The sequence below is a fragment of the Bubalus bubalis genome, chromosome 9, assembly GCF_019923935.1.
Source record: "Bubalus bubalis isolate 160015118507 breed Murrah chromosome 9, NDDB_SH_1, whole genome shotgun sequence".
NCBI lineage: Eukaryota > Metazoa > Chordata > Mammalia > Artiodactyla > Bovidae > Bubalus > Bubalus bubalis.
The window spans coordinates 103,685,648-103,709,037 of NC_059165.1; the positions used below are offsets into that span (position 1 = coordinate 103,685,648).

Consider the following 23,390-nt stretch of genomic DNA (forward strand, 5'->3'; position numbering starts at 1 on the left):
TGGTGTGGGGCACCTAGGAGGCCGTGTTTAAGATGCTCCCAGGGGAGGCTTGTTGCCACTGGCCCCGCTGGTTCTAGGTCTGTGTTGTCAGATTCCTTGTCTTGAGTCTGTTCACTTACATGAGTCAGAAAAGGCACCAAGCCTACGGACAGCTGTCAGACCTCAAGCCTCTCCCAGCACGTCTGGAATCTCAGTTTCCCCTCCCTGAAGGGCTTCCTTGAGACCGAGAGTCTCAAAACTTTAACACTTCTTGATATCATCATGAAAGCAGAGTGGTGGGCCTAGCAGTGGATCAGGGCTTGGTGGGTCCCAAGGAAATGAGCCGCTGAGTCTCTCCATCCATCAGGAGTCGAGGGAACACCACCCTGAGCTCGCCAGACCCATTACCCCCATCCATCAAAGATTCTGGGGACCCTTCTGTGACTGCGGGGCCCATTTCCCCATCCGTCGGGGACCCCGGTCCATTCACAGTCCCGGGTCCCCGATGCCATCCCCTGCTCCGGGTCCTTACGCAGGCGGGAGCCCAGGACTGGACAGCGGGGATCCCTGAGCGTCATGCTGCTGTTGTGGAGCGTGTGTTGACGCCGTCGCCTGGGAGACGGGCGGGGGCGGGCCCGGGGTAGGGGCGCGGCCTGGCTGCTCGCGCTAGGGGCCGAGCCGGCCGTGCAGGGCCCTGGCGGCCTCAGTGGCCACGGCCGCCGCCGCCCGCCGGCTTATATACCGCGGCTAAATTTAGGCTGCGCCCGGAGCTCGTCCCCATCCGGGACGCGTTTCCGCCGCCGCCGCCTTGGCCCGGCCCCCGCGCGCGCCGCGCCTATAAGGCTTGGGCGGGCCCGGCCGCGGCCCGCAGAGCAGTCCCCGCCCGCCCGCGCCCCGACCAGCCCGGCTTCGGGCAGCCACTCACCGGTGTCCCGAATCCGCGTCAGCCCCAAGTCCCAACCATGGCGCTGAGCGAGCCCATCCTCCCGTCCTTCTCCACTTTCGCTAGCCCGTGCCGGGAGCGCGGCCTGCAGGAGGTGAGGGCGGCAGGGACCGCGGGCGGCGGGGGCGGCTGGCTCAGGGTAGCAGAACGTGGGCTGCGGGGTAGGAGAACGCAGGCGGCAGGCACTGCGGGCTCAGGGTAATGGAAGGCGGGTAGCGGTCCGCGATCCCCGCCCCACCGCGCGCTCACGCCCGCGCCTATCGCCCTGTCACCCGCAGCGCTGGCCGCGCACCGAGCCCGAGGCAGGCGGCACCGACGACGACCTCAACAGCGTGTTGGACTTCATCCTGTCCATGGGGCTGGACGGCCTGGGAGCTGAGTCCGCCCCGGAGCCCCCGCCGCCCCCGCCGCCCCCGCCGCCGGCGTTCTACTACCCGGACCCCGGCGCGCCGCCTCCCTATGGCGCCCCCGCGGGCGGTTTAGTGTCCGAGCTGCTGCGGCCCGAACTGGACGTGCCACCGGGACCCGCGCTGCACGGTCGCTTTCTGCTGGCGCCGCCGGGCCGCCTGGTGAAGGCTGAGCCCCCTGAGGCGGACGGTGGCGGCGGCGGCTACGGCTGCCCGCCCGGCCTGGCCCGCGGACCACGGGGCCTCAAGCGCGAGGGCGCCCCAGGCCCGGCAGCCGCGTGCATGCGAGGCCCCGGAGGCCGGCCCCCGCCACCGGCCGACACGCCACCGCTCAGTCCCGATGGCCCCGCGCGCCTGCCTGCACCCGGCCCGCGCGCCCCCTTCCCGCCTCCCTTCGGCGGCCCTGGCTTCGGCGCGCCCGGGCCCGGCCTGCATTACGCGCCGTCCGCGCCTGCCGCCTTCGGTCTCTTTGACGACGCGGCCGCCGCCGCCGCGGCTCTGGGTTTGGCGCCACCCGCTGCCCGAGGTCTCCTCACGCCGCCTGCGTCTCCGCTGGAGCTGCTGGAGGCCAAGCCCAAGCGCGGCCGCCGGTCCTGGCCGCGGAAACGCACGGCCACTCACACCTGCAGCTACGCGGGTTGCGGCAAGACCTACACCAAGAGCTCGCACCTCAAGGCGCACCTGCGCACGCATACAGGTGGGCGGCGAGCTCGGGCTGGGGACCACTGCGAGGGCGCGCTAGAGGAAGGGCATGCTTAGGAACCCCCAGAGGGCGTAGCCCAAGGGTTGGGCAGGGGGCAAGGTCTTAGAAAGCCCCTTGGGGGCGTGGTTCGGGAACCTGGGGCGTGAGTGCGCCCCTAGATCCTCCTGGGAGCGTGGCTCGGGACTTTGGGCAGGGGTGAGCACTTAGGAAACCTAGGGGGGCCCTGTGTCTCAGACTGTTGCGAGAGAGAGCAGGCTTAGGAGCCCCCTGGGGGCTTGGCTCTAGACACCGAGGAGGAGCGGACAGGGTGCGCCTCGGACCCCGGGGGAGTGAGGATCGCGAGACCGGGGAGTGAGGGATAATGTGCCTAGGATGCCTACAGGTTTAAAAAGTAGCCGGGAGCACTTCGGAGAGCTGGTTAGGGGTAGGATGTGCGCACCCGAATAGCCACTAGGCAGCAGAGTGAGTACCGGGAGTCTCCGGCAGGAGGAAAACTAAGACCAGCTCTCGCCCTCTCCCTGCAGGCGAGAAGCCCTACCACTGCAACTGGGAAGGCTGCGGCTGGAAGTTCGCGCGATCGGACGAGCTCACGCGCCACTACCGCAAGCACACGGGCCACCGGCCCTTCCAGTGCCACCTGTGCGACCGTGCCTTCTCGCGCTCCGACCACCTGGCGCTGCACATGAAGCGGCACATGTAGCCCGGACGCCCCCCACCCCCACCCGCGCGCGGCCGTGGCGGGTCCCACGCGCCGGGCACGGCCCCCTTCCAAACTGTGACTGGTATTTATTGGACCCAGAGGACCGGGGCCGGGCACAGCGTGGCCACCGAGGGGGTGCCCCTCTCCGCCCCCCCGCCATGATGCCCGACCCCCAGCAGAGACTGAAGGCCCGGTGGGAGAAGACCACGATCCTCCTTGACGAGTTTTGTTTTCAAAATGGTGCAATAATTAAGCGTCGTCTTCCCCCGGCCCCACCGGGTCTACACTAGAGGATCGAGGCTTGATGCCTTGTGAAAAATAACGCCTTAACTTGTACTGTGCAACCTTTTTTATAATATTGTACATAGAAACTGTGACATATTGTATTATTGTAAATGAGACAAGCGGGCATTTTGACTACCTGGTAGAACATTTTTATAAGATTTTGCTGGTTTTTTTTAATTAAAAAAAAAGTTTTGCATCGTTTGAAAAAAATCACAGCCCTGGTCTGGCCGCTTGGATAACTGGGGGCTTGGGACAGTTGGGAGGGGTGAGAGGATGTGGGGACAGGCAGCTTAGATGGAGGGCAGCCTGGCAGTGTCTGGGTGAGGGGAGTCCTGCCCCAGCTAGCACCTGGGGTTGCCAGTTGCAGCCCCCAGCTGCCAGGAACCTGTGGGTGTTTCTATAAATTTAAACACTGCATTTTAGGAGTGAAGGAGTTATTTTAAGGTTGATCCCTGAACCATAAATTGCCTGCTTTTCCCTAGAGCTGGAGAAACTGCTTGCTGGTCCCACTGACGTGGCCTTCTCTAGGCTGAAAAAAGTCTTACCTCTTTTTGGAAGCTTCTGAGGTTTTAGCCAAACTTTTGTAAAGCACAGTCTTTTTTTTTTTTTGGAAGGGGTAAAATGCTGAGTTTTTGACCTTCATTGCCTTTCACTAGTCTTGCCTTTTAGTAGAATTTTTTTTTTTAAGATGAGTTCCCCATCTTGTTAGGAAAAAAAAATGAAATCCATGTTTGAGGGTCATGAATGGTGAGTGTTCTTTTCCAGAGGAGAAAACAAGAGGCCCAGAGAGATAGCTATGGAACAGTGATGTCAAGGTGTCAACCTGGTCTGTCTGCCTCCCAAGGGTCCCCAGATTCCACTAGAGGGATTTCTGTAACAAGCCACCTGCTGCTGGTGTTGGAGGGTTAGAAGACCCTCCCCTGCAGCCTTTGTGTGACAGAGTCACATCAGAGCCCCAGCCTTGATGGTTGGAGGTGTCCACTCAAGAAGTCGTGAGCAAGACAGCATCCCCACACAGCCCCCTGGATGCCTCGGATCAGGCACGGAGGTACTGCTCCCTGCCAGGTTCCCCCTCCTCTTCCCCCTTCTCGGAGCCCTGGGTGGGTAACTATGGCCACTAACAATTGCACAAGTTGTTTGCAGAAAGTGAAAATAGCTTGTAAGCAGTGCCTGTTTTAAAAACACTCTTGCCCTGTTGCGACAGAGGCTGGGATTTCCTCCCTCCCTCCCTCTCTTCATCCTTCCTACCACCAACCCCCCCCCCGCCTCCCCAGCAGCCCTGGAAACAGCTGAGAGTGTTTGGCAATCCACAAAAAGCAGAAATGGAAGATGACAATCTGATTCATCTTTCTTGAGTCAATAGCCTGGACCCACTTCCGCTAGCGATGCAGGGCATGCGAGTGTGAGTGTGTGAGCCTCTGTATCCTCTCTCTGCAGCTTTTGCAAAAAAAAAAAAACAAAAACGATTCCAGAGCAGAGCACTGGCCCCCTCTATCTCTGGAAACACGCCCTCTTTGCTCGGAGCTGGTTTCAGAGGCAATAGGAGTAGAAGAATGACTTGAAAGAGATTTTAAGTAATTTTTGGTAGGGTCCTTTGATCTTTCTCATTGAGTTTTGGGGTAAAACCATTTTTCTCACTGGCTTGAAAACACCTCCCAGAGGCCTCTGGCTCCAGTGAGAGGCTACTTGTGAAGGGACTGATGCTGCTGAAGTTTCTGTTTCCTGAGTACCTCTGACTGATACAATAGAAAGTGTCAGGCTCCTACACAGCTGTACCTTTCGGCAAAAGACACGGGCCTGCAAAGAGCCGGCTCACACTGATTAATGCAGAAACCCTCGCTTATTGTTTTCTCTGCCCCTTTCTGAAACCCAAAGCTTGACTAACATCTTCCAGATGAGTGGTTCTCAGCCAGTGGCAACCTGGTCTCGAGATATTTGGGGTTGCCACAACTGGGGGATGCTTCTTGCATCGAGTGGGCGGGAGCCAGGGATGCTGCAGAAGCATTGTAGCAGACACAAGGCAGTTCGCTCCTCAGAGAGTCATTCGGTCCCAGTGTCATTAATGTCACAATTGAAATGCTCAGGTTCCTAAACGATCATCTTCATTCATCACTTTTATCAGCGAGGAAGGGGCTCCATCTCAGGGAGCAAGCTTTCATGATAGACGATGCTACCCAGAGAAAAGTATGAATAAAACTTCACTGCTGGGCCCCGTCTCCATCCCTGTGAGAAGACGCAGAACACTTTTCCTTCCTGGTGTCCGCTTGAGAAACTACAAAGTATTAAACCAGGAAAAAAAAAAATAAATAAATAAGTTTTGCCCTTCATTCTATAACCCAGTTCCTATCAAAGGTTTTTTTGGAGAAAGGGATTGCTGGTCAGTGATTGAGTTGTTTTCACATGGCTGTGACTATCACTGTACCTTTTGTTTTTTTTCCAGGAAAGATTATAACTTTTTCCATCTATTTTCCTCCATGATATGGTTTTCTCATCGTTTTAAATGGCTGCATAATATCCCATTTAGATGGGCCAGGAGTTGCTTATGCAGACAAGCACTGGGCATCTGTATATACATGCTGGGCCATATTTCAGATTGTCCCCCTAGGGTTGAAAAAGATAACAGTTTTGGAGGGCTTTGGGTATTGCCCAAAATGCTCTCCCAAGAGTGACTCCAGTGATGGGAGAAAGATATAGGAGCTGTTTTTCTCACAGGAGTTTCCTGTATGTCAGGGAGGTCCAGGCATCCTGCAGAATGATATGGTGTGAAATGGGGGCAGGGAGAGCCTTCAAAGGAGGAGGTGAGTCCCAGTACACGCCTGACTCAGCACCCTACCCCATCAGCAAAGCTGAGCTAGCACCCAGATTCAGCCACGCCCTACAGGGTTTCCAGGCGAGAGGTCACTGATGCATGGTCCTCAGAGGCACCAGCACCAGGCAGGTGCCTGGACTCATGCTGAGCAGGTGTGTGACGTGTCTCTAGATATAGAAACAGATAGACAGGTAGATGGATATGACGGATGGGTAGATGATAGATCGATAGATAGATGATAGATGGATAGATATGATGGATAAATGAATGGATAGATGACTGGATGGATGGATGGATATACAGATACGATGGATAGATATGATAGATGAATGTGGATGAATGTATGGACAGATGATAGATATGATGGATGGTTGGATAGATGATGGTTAGATATAATGAATGGGCAGATGAATAGTTGAATAGATGGATGGATAGATGAATGAATGGATAGATGACTGGATAGATGGATGGATATATAGATATGATGGATAGATACGATGGATGAATGTATGGATGGATAGACAGATGATAGCTGATATGATGGATGGATAGATGATGGTTAGATATGATGAATGGATGGATGGAAAGATAGATGATGGATAGATAGGTATGACGGATGGATGGATAGATGATAGATATGAAGGATGCATAGATAGCTGATAATCTTTCTCTCAATCTCTCTTCCTTTCCTTCTCTCCACCTCTGTTCCATTCTCTCTCTCTCTCTCAATCTGTCTCTCTCTTCCACTCATTCATTCAGCAAATACTCCCAATGCCTCAGTCCTGAGCAGAGTTCTGGGGAAGCAGAAGTGATTCAGCCTCACCTCATCACCCAGAGCCAGTATCCACAAGTGTTTGTTGAGTGACTAAGGCAGTGAGAACTTGAGCTGAGCTCTTGGCTGGGGCAGGTACTTTTATCCCTTAACACAAATTCTCTCTTTCAACCTTCCCACTAAGCTGTGGTGTGTGGGGGCAGAGAATAGCCACCCCCATCTTCCAAATGTGGATAGTGGGTGCCAACAGAGTAAGGCTACCCCCTAGCCCCGTGCAGGGGTAGGTGGTGGAAGCTGGGCTCAAACCCAGGTTGGCCCAATCTTGATATCACAGCTCCTTTCCACACCTGGAAAGACCTACATGCTAAACTGCATCAAACTCACCCTCTTCTTCCTGCACACTACCTGGCGGGCCTGGAAGCCCCCAGTGAGTACTTGAGAGGTTTCCCTCTGAATATCTTGGAAAACTCATATTCCAGAAGATCTTGGGCAAAGAGGAGCAGGCTCAGGAAACATAGGTGTCTGGGGGAAGGGAGCCTAACTGGGTGGATGGACTTACTTGAGATTTTGCAATATAAAGCAAAAGAAAGGAACTTCTCTGGTGGTCCGGTGATTAAAAATCTGCCTGCTGATGCAGGAGTCATGAGTTCAATCCCTGATCTGGGAAGATCCCATGTGCCATGGGGCAGCTAAGCCTGTGCCCTACAACTACTGAGCTCACACTCTAAAGCCTGCAAGCTCCAACTGCTGAGGCCTGTGTGCCCTAGAGCCCATACTCTGAAACAAGAGAAGCCACCAGGATGTGAAGACCACACACTGCAGCTAGAGAGTCGGCCCCAGCTTGCCGCAACCAGAGAAGGTTCACATGCAAAGGCCCCGTGCAGCCAAAACACAGACCAACTAGGGCATTGGACCCAGTGGCTCCTCTACATGGGCCACATATTGGGGACAATTTCACCTCCCCGGTAAAACCAGATGGTATCATATAGCAAGTTGTTATCATTCTAGAATAAGTCCAAAGATTTCACTGTGGTCTGTGGGGCCCCACCTCCTCCTGCCCAGCTCTCTTTCATGCCTACGTGCTCAGTCAGCCACACTCTTCTCCCTACTGTCTACCAGACATGCTCCTCTTCAGTCCTGCCTCAGGGCCTTTGCACCTGCTGTTCTCCAGACGTGAAATGCTGTTCCCTGCTTTCTTCCCATAGCCACTAGTAGCAGCCAAGCCAAGCTGTACTGGGGGAATCTTTGAGGCCTCAAAGCCAGACACCACCGGATCTTCAGGGGACAGGCACGAGGCCACCAGGCAAGGGGCGGGGGCCCCACTGGCTGTCACCAGACACCAGGGGAAAGAAGCTGGCCCTGGAATCTCAAGTCCCAACACCTCTGCTTGTCGATCTGAACCAGGGGAAAGCCCCTCAGAGGCATCCTCTCCCTGTCCTTGTAGAAGAGGAAACTGAGGCCCGGAGGTGTTTCCCAGAGTCATTCACTGGTGCTAGGACTCTGCTCTGAAGGTAGGGGTTTTCCCTTCACTGTGCACCTTCAGAAGGCCAGGTTCACTCTGGGTCATGAGAGAGGCAGAGGGAGGAGGCAAACCTCAATGCCCCATCCTCCACCCATTTTAATTTTTCTTTTAGAAGAGAGAGCGGGTGGGGGCAGGGTTACATTTATGGCCACACGGGGCTCTGCGAATAAACAGACATGCCTTCCAGACCTGCCTCAGGGCCTTTGCACTTGCCATTCACACAGCTGGAAATGCTGGCCAGCTGCTCCTTGCCCTTCCAGGCCCTGTCTGTCCAGCTAACCTTACACACTCTCTGGGGTGGAGGATTCAATGCCATCCTCCTGCTGGGCCACACTCCCTGGGTGGGACCTTGGCTGAGACCAACCATTGGACTTCTTTCAAATGACTGGGCTCCTCCGGGCCTGACTGCACGTTGGCCAACATTACCCAAATAGGTGAAACTGGGGCGGGCAGGGCCGATGAACTCTTTGATGTGCCAGGGAGGTGAGCAGTGCACGGGGAGGCTCAGAGAAGAGAGGAGCCCTCCTGAGGCCGCACAGCAGGAAAAGCCAGAGTTTCTCGGAGTGCCGTCCCCCTACATCCTCACCCAGATTCCCAAGGCTGACCCAGCGGCCATCCAGTCCCACACGGCTCTGCACCCTGCCCCACTGGCCTCCTCCACAGGTCCCTGAGCCTCTGCTGGGCTTCTCGGAGGACATAGCTGACTCAGCCTTGTGGGACCGCCACTGATCCTACCTCCAATGCTAGGGCTTATGGATTGACCCACCTGGGAGGCAGAGGGTAGAGGGAGGTCCCACCTAGGGGGCTTTCAAGAGGGAGAAGGTGGATCTGGCTGGAACCCACAGGAGGAGGCAGGGGTGAGTCTGGGATGCAAGACTGAAGGACAGTGGGAGCCACAGAAGGATGCAGGCCAGGGTGACCACCAGCCTTGTGCCATGTCCCTCAAGCCCGTTAACATGGTTCCTGTACCATGACCGTGGCCGGGAAGGCACCCCCCTTTCTCTCTGAGGCCACACACCCTCCCCTACTCTTCTCTTGGTTCCCTTAGTATTTTTCACCCCAGACCCTGGAGGCTGGTTCTGTCTAGGGGCCTCCCTGGGTGGGACCTTGGCTGAGACCAACCATGAGAAGTGAGCTCACTGTTCTAGGAGTCACACAATTTAGAGAAAATGGAGACAGGGACTCTGACAAGACCCTGCTTCAGGACTGAGTACCATATCCACCCTCTGTCTTCTCCATTTCCTCATCTTCCTCCCGTCCATCTCTTGTTTTCTTTCTTTTTTCACTGTCATAAAATACAAGACTCTAGGAAGTCCCTTGGACAGCAAGGAGATCAAACCAGTCAATCCTAAAAGAAATCAACCCTAAATATTCCTTGGAGGGACTGATGCTGAAGCTGAAGTACCACCTGATGTGAAGAGCCGACTCATTGGAAAAGACTGTGATGCTGGGAAAGATTGAGGGCAGGAGGAGAAGGGGACGACAGAGGATGAGATGGTTGGATGGCATCACCGACTCAATGGACATGAGTTTGAGCAAACTCCAGGAGATGGTGAAGGACAGGAGTCCATGGGGTCACAAAGAGTCAAACACGACTAAGCAACTGAACAACAACAAAAATACACGTAACAAAACTAACCCTTTTTAAAGATTTTTTTTTCATGTGGACCATGTTTAAAGTCTTTACTGAATTTGTTACAATTCTGTGTGTGTGTGCCCACTCTCAAACCCGGGTCTCCTTCACTGCAGGCAGATTCTTCACCATCTGAGCCCCCATGGAAGCCCTGTTACAATATTGGCCCCATTTTATGTTTTGGTTTTACGGCTGCATGGCAGGTAGGATCCTAGCTCTCCATCCAGGAGAGCTTCAAACCTTCCTGCCGTGCATCTGAGGGCAAAGTCTTAACCACTGGACCCCTAGGGAAGTCCCCAAATCCATTTTAACCAGTATTAAGTGTACATATGGTTCTGTGGCATTAAGTACACTCACACTGTGGTTCAGCCATTATCACCATCCATCTCCAGAAATTTTTCCTCTTCCTCAAGTGAACCTCTGGCCCCACTCAACACAAACTCCCCAGCTCCGACCCCAGGCCCTGGCACCCTTCACTCTACCTTCTATCTCTACGAATCTGACTACTTTAGGGACCTTGTGGGAGTGGAGTCACACCGCCTGTGTCCTTTTGTGGCCGGCCTATCTCACTCAGCATCGTGTCCTCGAGGTTTATCCAGGCTGTCACATAGTTCAGAATTTCTTTCCTGTTTAAGGCTGAGTAATATTCCTCCGTGTGGATAGCCCACATTTGTTTACCTTTTCATCCACTGATGGACACTTGGGCTGCTCTCTCATGTTAACTGCTGTGAGTAAAGCTGCCATGAACATGGGTGTGCACACATGTCTTTGAGACCCTGCTTTCAGTTCTTTGGCGATCGACCCAGAAGTAGAATCCTGGATCTCTTGTTTTCTTTTGAAAGCTTTATTCACCGCTTCTCGGAAACTCAGATGTGTTTTTCTCTTCTGAGCAGCTCGCCCAGGCCCAGCTGCAAATCGCTCAAGGCGCCCATCTCTCATCAACACCAGCTCACCACCGTCAGCTCCAACCAGCCACACTCTGCGCCTCGGTTTCCTCCTCTGTAAAATGGGGGCAACAGCAGAGGGGAGGGGAGCGCTGCCAGTGGCCCGGCTTTGGGGTGGTCCGGAAATTGTGTTTTCGCAGCAGCACAGGCTGTGCAGAGAGGCTGAGGCGCACAGGGAGCTGGACCGGCCTGCGGTAGAGGTGCCGCTCACACCCGGCACGCCCGCCTGCCCGCTCAGCCTACAAGATGCTCTGTGTGAAGCCAGTACCCGACCCTACCAGGCACAGAAGGCCCAGGACAGCCTTCTCAAGAGGGCGCACAGATGCCTGGAGGCCAGACCACGAGACCCTCCACCAGGCCAGGGCCTGAGCTAGGCCAACATCATCTGCCTTCACTCCGAAGCAGCAGAGGCCACTCAGTGGGATCGGCCAGCTAGACCTCCTGGGTCCCTTGGCTGCCCTGAGTCACAAGAGCCAGACACACAGGCCGAGTGCCTGCCAATGGCCTTTGCTTCCCAGGACCTGCTCTGTTTTAACCTAGATCAGCGTGAACAGAACATGTTATTGACAAGCCTTTCTGTTCTTCTCTCCCCTCCACCACTGTTTTTTTTTTCTTCTTCAATAGAGGGAGTCTGGAAACCAATTGGGCTTTCCTGATGGCTCAGTGGTAAAGAATCTGCCTGCAATGCAGGAGATGTGGGTTCGATCCCTGGGTCGGGAAGATCCCCTGGAGGAGGAAATGGCAACCCACTCCAGTATTCTTGCCTTGGAAATGTTATGAACAAAGGAGTCTGGCAGGCTACAGTCCATGGGGTCGCAGAGTCAGACACGACTGAACACGCAGGCATGGAAACCAACAAGACTGAACAGACGTGTCTAGAACACTCCACCCAAAGGCAGCAGAATACACATGAACATTCCCCAGGATGAGCCACCAACCAACCTCAACAAATTGAAGAGGCTTGAGATAATACCAAGTATGTTCTCCAACCACAGTGGAATGAAATTAGAAACCCCAAACATGAGAAAGCTGGCAACCTTGGAAATACGTGGAAATGAAGTAACAATAGTACAGAGAGACCTGCTTCAGGATAGAGCCAGCAAATCCCAGAGGTGGGAGATTCGCTGCAGGGGCCTGAGCTCCAAGGCTGGGGGGAGGTAGGACACGCATCCGGCTTTGCTTGGGGGCCTGTGTGGACCCAGGGCTCATCTGCAGATCTGGGGGGGTGGGATCTGTGAAGTCTCTGGTGTCCCCAGGGGATTTCTTGTGGTTCCCAAAGGGGTGTGGCCTACAGAATGGGAGCCTGTCCTGCAGCACATGAGTGACCCCCAAACCCCCAAGGGCAGCTCCTCATGGCTCCGGTGGGGTTTACATGGGGGTTGCTTCTGAGAGTATCCCCCAGCCATCCAGATACGCTTCTCCCTTGCTTGTTGAGAATATGCTGAAAACACTCTGCATTCCAGTCTTTAACAGTCAGCAGTCTCTCTCCTCTGAACCTCTGCTTCTTCCCTCTCACCCTTCACCTTTCATCTTAATCTCTGTCTCCCCACCACTCTGACTCATCCTGGCTCCTCCCCAACCCCACATCTTTGCAGAGACTGTCCCTGATGCCCAAAAGCCCTTTCCATGCATCCATGGAAACCTTAGTCCATCCTTCAAGGCCTAGCTCAAGCATCACCTCCTCCAGGAAGTCTGCCCTGATTCCCCCAGCAAACCCTCTTCTTCCCACCATGCAGGCCTGACCTCACTGGGGTGGAGACACTTGCATGGGTACCTGGCACCCTCATCCAGTGAAGCCTGAGCGGCCAGGAGTGAGGGGTGCTACCTACATGGTGGGGGAGGGGGGCAGTTGAGAAGTCAGTACCCATGAGTGGGCCTAGCACTTGTGTCCCCAGGTCCTCATATGCAACCAAACCCCAAATTCAGGCCTTCCTGGGATGACAGGATTTCTGATCAACTCCAGGAGTTTGTGCTAATGCTCATGTGGGGTTGTATGCAGTAGGCAGTGTAGACAGGACTTGGAGTCTGGTGGCCCAGGTCACCCCAGCTCTAACACTGGTCTTCTGGCTGTGGCCCCAGGCAACTGCTCAGTCTCTGAGAGTGACAGCTTCCATCTGGGCTGGTCGGAAAAGTAAATCAAAGTCAGGTTCCTTCCCCCACACTATGGGAGCTCAGCCTCCGCTCTTTCCTCCCCCTCCATTCCTCCAGGAGAAGTTGAATCTCATCTGGGGGGGCTCAGGCAGGGCCCAGAAGTTGACATCCGTGCCACGCTCTGGGGACTGGCTCAGCCGTACTTTGAGACGTGCGGCTCTAAACTGCCAGTCATTCAGGAAATAGTTCTGCACCCGCCGAGTGCCAGATGCTGCTCACTGTTCATGAGGTTGCTGTCTGGCCTTCTCCAGTACATCTGGATTGCCCTCCACCTCCAACACCCCTGATTTCAACCTTGACCCTGAGTTGGCCTTTTGGGGACTGTCCCAAGACCGAAAGACACACTCCTTGGCTCACCCCCCGCTGTCTGTGGCCTCAGGGGTTCTATGATATTTCAAAGCAAGGAGAGAAACCAGGATCAGGAGTCCAGCCAGCCCCGTTTTTCACTTGGCTTTAAAATGTGCCCAGAGGCACCAATCCCAGCTCTCGGGAGCAGAATTCTCCACATTCCCAGTGTGTTTCCGTTGAACCCCAAACCTCAAATACATCCTGATGTCTCATTTCCTCAGTGCGCCCCGGGGTGACTTAGGGCAGCTCACTGGGGGCTCGTCAGTTTGTTTTGAGTCACACAGAGGTTTGTCAAAGGAAGGGTTTCTCATCTCAGAAGTTGGCGCCTGTTCCATCAAGCATGGCTGGTTCCCACCAACCCTCTGCCTGCATCTGTGCTGTTCATCACAGGAGCCTGTAGCCAGCTTGGCCCTACCTGCCAAAATCTGAGCCCCTGCTGACTCAAAGGGGCAGCCCCAGCAACCAGCAGGGGCTTGTGGTCATCAGCCAGGTGCGAGCCGAGCTCCTGGGTTCACTATTGTCAATCTGTGACTCCCAGGACCCCCTTTCCTCCACTATCAAAAGGACCTTAGCATGTGTCTTGGTGGCTGCTGTCCAATGGCTGGGGTCTGTGCTACGCCTGGAACACAGTAGATGCTCAATGAGGAACTTGTTATTAAGTGCAAAGTGAAACTGTTAATCGCTCAGTCATGTCCAACTCTTTGTGACCCCATGGACTGAAGCCCACCAGGCTCCTCTGTCCATGGAATTCTCCAGGCAAGAATACTGGAGTGGATAGCCATTCCATTCTCCAGGGATCTTCCTGACCAGGGATCGAACCTGAGTCTCCTATTTTGCAAGCAGATTTTTTGCCATCTATGCCACCAGGGAAGCCCTCATTATTAAGAGAGAGACAGGGAAATCTCTGGCGGGCCAGTGGTTAGGATTCTGCATTTTCACTGCTGAGGGCCCCAGTTCAATCCCTGGTTGGAGAGATGCATGGTGCAACCAAAACAAAAAAAGAGAGACAGAGACATACACACACAGTGGAACTTCAAAGTAACAAGCCATCTCTTGCTGCTGAATCCTGCTGGCCCCTGGGAGGTGGAACTGGAAGTGAGGGGACTGCCGTGTCTCGGGGCAGACCTGACACCACTGACGACTGTCAGCCTCCAAGCTGACTTCTGCACGAGAAAGTCAGGAGGCCAATGGAAATGCACAAGGAGAGCGTCAGTTTGGGTGACCTCGCCCTCCAGTGTAAGCATGTATCTCAAGGATGTCTTTTTGAGTGGGAGGGGCTCCTGCAAGATTTTTGCCTGGAAGAAAAGTTTTGGCAATTATTTCCATTACTGGTGTTGCTGTTGTTGGCTTATCTGTTTAAGAAACAACTGGGATGTTCATGGGCTTCCCTGATGGCTCAGATGGTAAAGAACCCGCTTGCAATGCAGGAGACCCAGGTTCGATCCCTGGGTTGGGAAGATCCCCTGGAGGAGGGCATGGCAACCTACTCCACCATCGCAGCAGCATTCATAGTAGCCAAAAGGCAGGAGGAAGCCAAGTGGCCATCAAATAATGAATAAATAGGGAACTTCCCTGATGGCCCCTGGGATTCCCTGATGGCTCAGCAGCAAAGAATCTGCCTTCAATGTAGGAGACGCAGCCAATCTCTGGCTCAGGGAGATCCCCTGTGCCAGGAAGGAAGGAAGCATGAGAAGGAAATGGCAACCCACTCCAGTATTCTGCCTGGGAAACCGCATGGACTGGTGGGCTACAGTCCACGGGATCCCAAGAGTCAGAGATGACTTAGTGGCTAAATCAGTGGTGGTCCAGTGGTTAAGACTTTGTATTTTCAATGCAAGGGGCATGTGTTTAACCCCTGATTGGAGAGCTAAGATCCCTCATGCCACATAGCGCAGCCAAGAAATTTTTTAAAAAAAGAAGAAAACAAAATGTGGCTCATCCACAAAATGGAATATTACTCAGCTATGAAAAGGAAGAACAGACACATGCTCCAACATGGATGAAACTCAAAGACATCAGGCTGAGAGAGAAAAGCCAGAAAAGAAAGGTCACCTAATACATGATCCCAAGTATCAAAAATGTCCAGAACAGGTGAATCCATGGGCTCGGAAAAATCAGTGGTTGTCAGGGGCTGGGGAGGGGAAGTGGGGAGTGACTGCTAATGGAGACAGGTTTTTTGTGGGGAATGATAGAAATGTTCTGGAACTAGAAGCAGTGGCTGCACAGCATGGTGAGCATACTAAATGCCACTGAATTATACATTTTAAATGAGTAATTTTACTTTATGTGGATCTCACCTCGATAAAAACAATTTTGAAAAAAAACAATTGGGAATAGAGACTTCAATTGTGAAATGTTGCTGTTTTGAATGAAATTCTTTTCATGCATGGAAATGTAAAATAAAATTTCATCAAGGTATGCATGGATAACAAAACATGGTACATACACACAGGGGCAGACAGAGTGCACAATGCACACACACCTGCATGACGGAATATTATTCAGCCTTAAGAAGAAGGACATTCTGACACACACCATGACGTGGATGGACCTTGAGGACATCATGGTTCAACCCTACATCATGTTGAGTAGCGTAAGCCAATCACAGAAGGACAAATACTGCTCGATTCCATTTATATGAGGTCCCCAGAGGAGTCACCACCAGAAAGTAGAAGAGTGGGAGCCAGGGGCTGCGGGAGGGGCGTAGGAAATCAGTGCTCAACGGGGACAGAGTTTCAGTTGGGGGAGATGAAAAAATTGTGGCAACAGTTGAACAACAATGTGAAGATATTTAATGCCACTAAACTCTACATTTGAAATTGGCTAAGATGGTGAATTTTAAGTTCTGTGTATTTTACCACAATTTAATACATAAGCAAATAGGTAGGAAAATCAGAGTAATAACACAGAACTGACCTGTAGCCTCTTGGCCCCTTTTGCATCTCCTTTGCTAACAGTATTACATTAGCAACAGACACACAGAAAGGGTGAAAATTCAAACCTTCTTTTCTATTTTCATTAGGTAATTCTATATAGAATTCTAATTCATTATAGAACTGGCTAATGGCTACAGTCCATGGAGTTGTAAAGGGTCGGACACGACTGAGTGACTTAACATGCACGCACAGCAGGTTCCTAGGAGAAAGTTACAGATGACCGACAGCAGGAAAGGGTGTCCAGGACTCAGGGCTTGAACAGACTAATCCCAGCCTCTTGGGTAACAGGAGGAAGGTGATTTGGTGAGAGCAGGCTCTGCGATCATGTAACCTACTCCAAGTGGGAGGAATTTTCTAGATCCACCGTCACAGCTACCACAGACCCTCGGTGAAGGCAGGACCTAGGCGAGAGTAGCTCCCTGAATCTCACTGGCTGACTTCAGCCCTTCAGATGCCTTGAAAAATCTCCCATCTATCCAGGGTCCCTGCAGCCCCCAAGAAAGCACACAAGCCCAGGGGACCCCTCAGTCTGTTTTGCTGGGAGGTGACTCAGCCCATGACTGATGGAAAACGCCTGCTTGTTTGCTCAGCCACGCTTCCGAAGAATTTTAGTTCAGGGAATACACGTGGCAGTGACCTAGGGTTTGGGGTACAGTGTCAGCAAGACAATGTGTGCAAAAACAGGGTTCAAAGGGGCTGGTGTGGATGTGAGAGAAGCAGTCAGAGACAGAGAAAAAGAATTGCTGGAAAACAAAAAGAGACTCACAGACTTAGAGAACCTAAGGTTGGGGGGAAGGATTAGGGAAGGGACAGTTAGGGAGTTTGGAATTGACATGTACACACTGCTGTATTTAAAATGGGTAACCAACAAGGTCCTATAGCACAGGGAACTCTGCTCAATATTATGACAGCTTGGATGGGAAGGGAGGTTAAGGGAGTACGTGTATGGTTGAGTCCCTTCACTGTTCACCTGAAACACCTCAATACAAAATAAAAGTATTAAAAAAATTGCTGGAAATGTGACAAATGCCCTGAAGACACACTGTCCCCCAAATGCCACATGCAGGGACTTCTACCGAGCCAGGACACAGGTGGGGGAACAGAGATGATGCTGTCATGGGTGACATATTCTATGTCCCCGCTTCCACCCTTCCAGCTGCAAATCAGGTTCCTGTCACTTCCTCCATCAAAGGAACCACCTTCCTTGGCCCAGTCAATATTTGAGAGAGAGAGACAGCATCTGGGAAAAGCTTGCAGCTCGAGAAAGTGGGATGAGGAATGGAAAATGGGAGAACTCTCTGCCCCTGTTGTTGTTTGGCCACTGAATCATGTCCAACTCTTTGCGACCCCATGGACTGCAGCACACCAGGCCTCCCTGTCCCTCACTATACCCTGGAGCCTGCTCAAACTCACGCGAGTCAGGGACGCCTTCCAACCATCTTGTCCTCTGTGGTCCCCTTCTCCCTCTGCCTTCAATCCTGGCAGATCTATTTCTTTCCTGAGAGGGCCAGGCAGGGGAGGCAAAGTAAGGCAATAGCTCTCTAGAAAGTAAGGACAGAATTTCCAATCCAAGAGTCTCTCCTGTGACACAGGAGAGAGGGCGATGGCTCTGTGGCCTCAAACAAGTGTCCTAAGAGAACTGGTCCTCGGGAAGGCTGAGCATCCCTGGAATTCTTCCTGGGCTGGAAGTGATCTGCTCTGGGGGAATGTCTCAGTCAAGGGCTCATGCCAGGGCTCATGCATTCCAACTACCCAGGTTTAAGTGCAGAAGCTTTCTATACAAGAAGGCCAAGCCATTTCCAGGAAAGTCTCATCATCAGCTATAAAAATAACCATGGTTAAAAAAAAAAGTAACAACGGTTGAAGTGGTGGCAAGCTCATGATACAGTCCTATGGTGCCACAGATGGGCCATGGCATCTGGTCCCCCTTGAGTAGAAAGCCTCTGGATTAATGGTACCGTCTTGGTTTCGGATAAGACTGCCGTTTTCCTGAATGGTGGCTGACAATGAACTTGGTATGTACAGGGTGTTCAGTACACTTGAGCCCCCCTCTCTCCCAAGACCACAGACTCATACAGAAAGTTAATGGCAGGGCTGGGCTTCCTGTCTTCTTCAACCCTATTGAGTTCTTTTAGAACAAGACTCCTGTAATAAGAAATAATATAGTAGCTTATTTTTAATATGGATGGAGCTACCTCTCAGTCTGTTCCTGGGTAGTAGAACTAGGGTATATACACCCTACTCTCAAAATGCAAAGCAATCACTATCGAAGTAGCCACAGCTTTAATAATAACCATGTGAATCAGTAATAACAAAACCCGCTACTACTGGCTGGGGGGAGGGGGAAATTGGGAGTTGTTGTTGTTCCATGGGTACGTACAGAGTTTCAGTTTTGCAAGATGAAAACGTTCTAGAGAGCTATTGCACAACAAAGTCTGTGTACTTAACACTACTGAACCATACACTTGAAAGGGGTTGAGATGGTAAATTGCATGTTACATGTTTTTTTCTCAAACCACAATTTGTAATAAAAAATAAAACACACAACAACTACTACTGTTCTGACTACCTTGAGCATCTAGAAGGTTCTGGATTCTCACCACAGCCTGTGGATTCTACTGTGGATTCTCACAACAGCCCTGAGAGGTAGATGTTATTATCGCTACTTTACAGATGAGGAAAAATGACTGCAGAGGTCAAACTGGCTTCCCAGGCTCATCCCACTACCGAGAGGGGAGCTGGATTTACAACCAAGTCAGTGTGACTCTAAGGCTGTGTCCTCTCCAGCACACCCATGGCCTCTGCACAGCTTCATGTCTTCAGTGGTTTCCCTCAGAGAAGAGAAACTGTGGGACTCTCATTCCAGGATCTAGAACCGGAAAGGAATCAGAGTTCTGGTCTACCACACTGCTCTCTTTGACCCAGGATCCCTACTTCCTTTAAAGAGTATGTTTACTGTGGAACAATGGCTACATCTTGTCTTGGGTCTTTTTTTGGCTCTTGGATTGGAAATTCTGTCCTTTGTCTTTAGTACAAAGAAACAGTATTCATAGCAGACCACTATCTCAAAAGTCCTTATGTTTCTGGTCTTTGGGAAGGCCTCTCTCTCCCCTTGGTTGAAGTTAGTGTAGAAGAAAAACTGTTGGCAATTCAGTATTGTTCACTTATTAAACTAGTGTTTCTTATACTAGTTTTTTAAAGCTTATAAGATATACTTACATTATTAATATATTTATATCAATATATTATTGATAGTGGTATAATTATATTACTGATTTACATTATTTATATACCATATTACATTATGTGATATTACAGTATACCATATGAAACTCGTGTTACTTTGTAAATTTTTATTTGGCTGTGTCAGGTCTTAGTTGCAGCACACAGGCTCCAGAGGACCGGGCTCAGTAGTCATGGTGCTCAGTTGCCCTGCAGCATATGGGATCTTAATTCCCCGACTGGGGATAGAACTTGCATTCCCTGCATTGCAAGTTGGATTCTTTGAAAAGGAACGCATTTGAGTCAGTTCTAATGAGGTGAATGAACCTAGAGCCTACTACACAGAATAAAGTAAGTGAGAAAGAGAAAAACAAATATATCAGCACATATATACGGAATCTAGAAAGACGGTACTGATGAACCTATCTGTAGAGCAGCAATAGAAACACAGACATACAGGACAGACGTGCGGATACCGTAAGGAAAGGAGAGACTGGGATAAACTGTGAGCAGAACGTTGAAACCTCCACGTTACCGTGTGTAACAGAGATAGCCAGTGGGAATTTGCCATATGACGTAGGGAGCTCAAACCTAGGGAGGTCTAGGTGGTGATATGTGACTACCTAGAGGGGTGGGATAGGGTGGGAGGTGGGGGGGAGGTTCAAGACGGAGGGAACATCTATATACCTATGGCTGAATCATGTTGAGTTGATGTATGGCAGAAACTAACACAATTTTGTAAACCAATTATCCTCCAATTAAAATAAAAATAAGAAAAAAAAATGGATTCTTAACCCCTGGACCACCAGGAAAGTCCCTAGTGTTATTTAAATTAATATTTCTCCCTTAGCTATCAAATCATTATCAAGAGTGGGCAAAATATTTTTAAATTTTTTTTACATTCCCACCAGCAGTGTATGGAATTCCTGGTTGTTTTACATTCTCATCAATGTTTAATGATGTCAGCCTTTTTTATTTGACCACCTATATCGCATGTGGCTTTAGTTTGTATTTCCTAAATCACTATTATTGGTGAGCACTTAAGCTGGTTTGCCGTTTGCACATCTTCCTTTGTGAAAGGTCTTTTTTTAAGTCCTTGACCCTTTTTTATATGAGCTGTTTGTAGGAGTGGTTTATATATTCTGAATACAAATTTTTTTTGGTCAGATATGGGCATGGCAAATGTTTTATTTCAGTCAGTTACCTATTTATTTTTAATAACACCTTTGATGGGATATTTTTTAAAATGTCATGCATGGAAAATATTTTATTCAGAAAATTTTTTGAAATATATTTGACATTTAACACTGGGTCAACTTAAGGTATACAACATGTTGATTTTATACATTTCTATATATTTTTCATTAAACTTTTTGTTTTGTATTGGAGTGTAGTCAATTAACAATGTTGTGATAGTTTCAAGTGGACAGGAAATGACACATTTCTCTATTGCAATATGATTGCCATGGTAGCAAAATTAGCACCTCTATCATATTACATAACGATCATTTATTTTGAGTGGTGGGAATAATCAAGTTCCAGTCTCTTAGCAATTTTGATGATTATAATGCAATATGGTTGTCTACATGTGGACAAAATATTTTCAGCAAAGATGAGGCTGCCAGAATGACATCTACTCCATTTTCTCCTTATACATTACCCGAGATCCTAAAATATGTGCCTTTTTAGAGATCTGAACAATAATCTTAAGGACCCTGTAGCTAGAAAGTCTTCTTTAGTTGCATAGTCCAAACTCCTTGGCCAAATGAGGAAACTGAGGCTGGAGAGCCAAGGTCACAAAGCAGAGACCACACAGCATGGCCATCAGAAAGTAAATCAAAGTGAGATATTTAAAGACCCGCTAAAGACAAACACGACTGCAGCTGCGCAAGCCCACATCACGTAATTTCTCTGGAATACGCTCGTGATAAGATCACATTTCCACCCTCTATGTTTTTCCGACAACAGCTCATGATACAATTTGTACAGCTCTTGGTAACTTTTACTGGGGAAAATTTTGGGGAAAAAAAAAGGACCATGTTTCAAAGGCACCAGATCTGATAAGGAGGCAGAAATATTTACTCCATTATTTCAAGAGGCAGGTTCTTTTGTTGCTCAGATACTTCCTGTTTTAAAAATAGCTTTCCACCACTGTTCCAGGACTAGAATGTCCTTTTAAATGAACTTGGCTTTGAAGATGTGATTTCATGTCATTGGAGCAAGTGTGTAGATAATCAAGCATCCTCTGGCAAAATGCTGCTCAGACCAGGTAGCCCAGACCCTTGGGTTCCGGTCCAATTGAGCTGGGTCTCTGGACCGTGAAGGGGTTGGGAACCAGTTGCCATGGGTGGGAGCCTGCGGGGGGAGGGTGCATCAGCCCCTAAGCACTCCCAAGCACCAGTGTGGTAAATTTGATGATGCTGCAGAATCACAAGCTGCTGCCCATCTGACGGTAAAATGGAAGAAGATTTGACTGGTAAAAGGAAGGCGTTAGTCTTGATTTTCTTAGGTGTGACCATGCTTGCCGGTTACGAGAGAAGGTCCCACAGGTCTTAGCCGAGTGCACTTGACCATGGAAGGGTGGAGTGATGTCATCACTGAACTTTAAAGCATGTTTGTAGAGAGAGGGTGAGAAAGAAAGGGGTGGGTGAAGAGAAAGTGGCAAAATCCAGAGTGAGGCTAGGTGACGGGGTTTATTGTACTCTTCTCGCTATTATGCTTGGAATTTTTCACAACAAAGTTTTTCAAACTGGATACTCTTTGTTTTTCAGGAAAGGGTGTGAGTGTTCTCTGCCAAGGAAGAGGCTGAGCGAGAACCCATGGGAGTGTGAATGGATGGGTGGATTTGAAGCTGGCTATTTACACAGCAGCTTCCCAGGTGGTGAAGTGGTAAAGAATCTGCCTGCCGATGCAGGAGATGCAGGTTCAATCCCTGGGTGGGGAAGATCCCCTGGAGGAGGGCATGGCAACACGCCCTAATATTCTTGCTTGGAAAATTCCATGGACGGAGGAGCCTGGCGGGCTACAGTCCATGGGGTCACAAAGAGTTGGACACAACTAAGCATGCACACCCACATGCACATTTAGACCTCAGGGGGGTATGTGTGTGTGTACCTGGTGAAGAAGGAGACAGGATTTAAAACTGGTTAAGGGGGAGGTCCTTTAACACTCCACTTACACCAAAGGACAGATCATCCAGACAGAAAAATAAGGAAACAGCAGCTTGAAATGACACATTTCAGTTCAGTTCAGTTGCTCAGTTGTGTCCGACTCTTTGCGACCCCATGGACTGCAGCACGCCAGGCTTCCCTGTCCATCATCAACTTACAGTTTACTCAAACTCACATCCATCGAGTCAGTGATGCCATCCAGCCATCTCATCCTTTGTCTTCCCCTTCTCCCACCTTCAATCTTTCCCAGCATCAGGGTCTTTTCAAATGAGTCAGTTCTTCCCATCAGGTGGCCAAAGTACTGGAGTTTCAGCTTCAACATCAGTCCTTCCAAAGAAATCCCAGGGCTGATCTCCTTTGGAATGGACTGGTTGGATCTCCTTGCAGTCCAAGTCACTCTCAAGAGTCTTCTCCAACACCACAGTTCAAAAGCATCAATTCTTTGGCACTCAGCTTTCTTTATAGTTCAACTCTCACAGCCACACATGACTACTGGAAAAACCATAGCTTTGACTAGATGGACCTTTGTTGGCAAAGTGATGTCTCTGCTTTTTAATATGCTGTCTAGGTTGGTCATAGCTTTTCTTCCAGGGAGCAAGTGTCTTTTAATTTCATGGCTGTAGTCACCATCTGTGGTGATTTTGGAGCTCCCAGAAATAAAGGCTCTCACTATTTCCATTGTTTCCCCATCTATTTGCCATGAACTGATGGGACCAGATGCCATGATCTTAGTTTTCTGAATGTTGGGTTTTAAGCCAACTTTTTCTCTCTCCTCTTTCACTTTCATCAAGAGACTCTTTAGTTCTTCTTCACTTTCTGCCATAAGGGTGGTGTCATCTGACATTATTGATACTTCTCCCAGTAAT

General features: G+C 50.5%; 1 protein-coding gene across 1 annotated transcript; it reads left to right on the forward strand.

The window, feature by feature from the left end:
• The first annotated feature begins 830 nt into the window (after positions 1-830).
• Positions 831-3,232, forward strand: KLF2 (Kruppel like factor 2). The gene is made up of 3 exons (XM_025293751.3): positions 831-1,016; positions 1,201-2,026; positions 2,557-3,232. Exons 1-3 carry the CDS (start codon positions 942-944, stop codon positions 2,730-2,732), a joined length of 1,077 nt encoding a protein of 358 aa, XP_025149536.2. The 5' UTR covers positions 831-941; the 3' UTR covers positions 2,733-3,232.
• Positions 3,233-23,390: the final 20,158 nt, after the last annotated feature.

Excerpts from the sequence above, each read along its gene's own strand:
- KLF2 (XM_025293751.3), top strand. The coding sequence starts at position 942 with ATGGCGCTGAGCGAGCCCATCCTCCCGTCCTTCTCCACTTTCGCTAGC. Across the intron at positions 1,017-1,200 it reads GGGAGCGCGGCCTGCAGGAG|CGCTGGCCGCGCACCGAGCC; the intron begins GTGAGGGCGGCA and ends TGTCACCCGCAG. Across the intron at positions 2,027-2,556 it reads GCACCTGCGCACGCATACAG|GCGAGAAGCCCTACCACTGC; the intron begins GTGGGCGGCGAG and ends CTCTCCCTGCAG.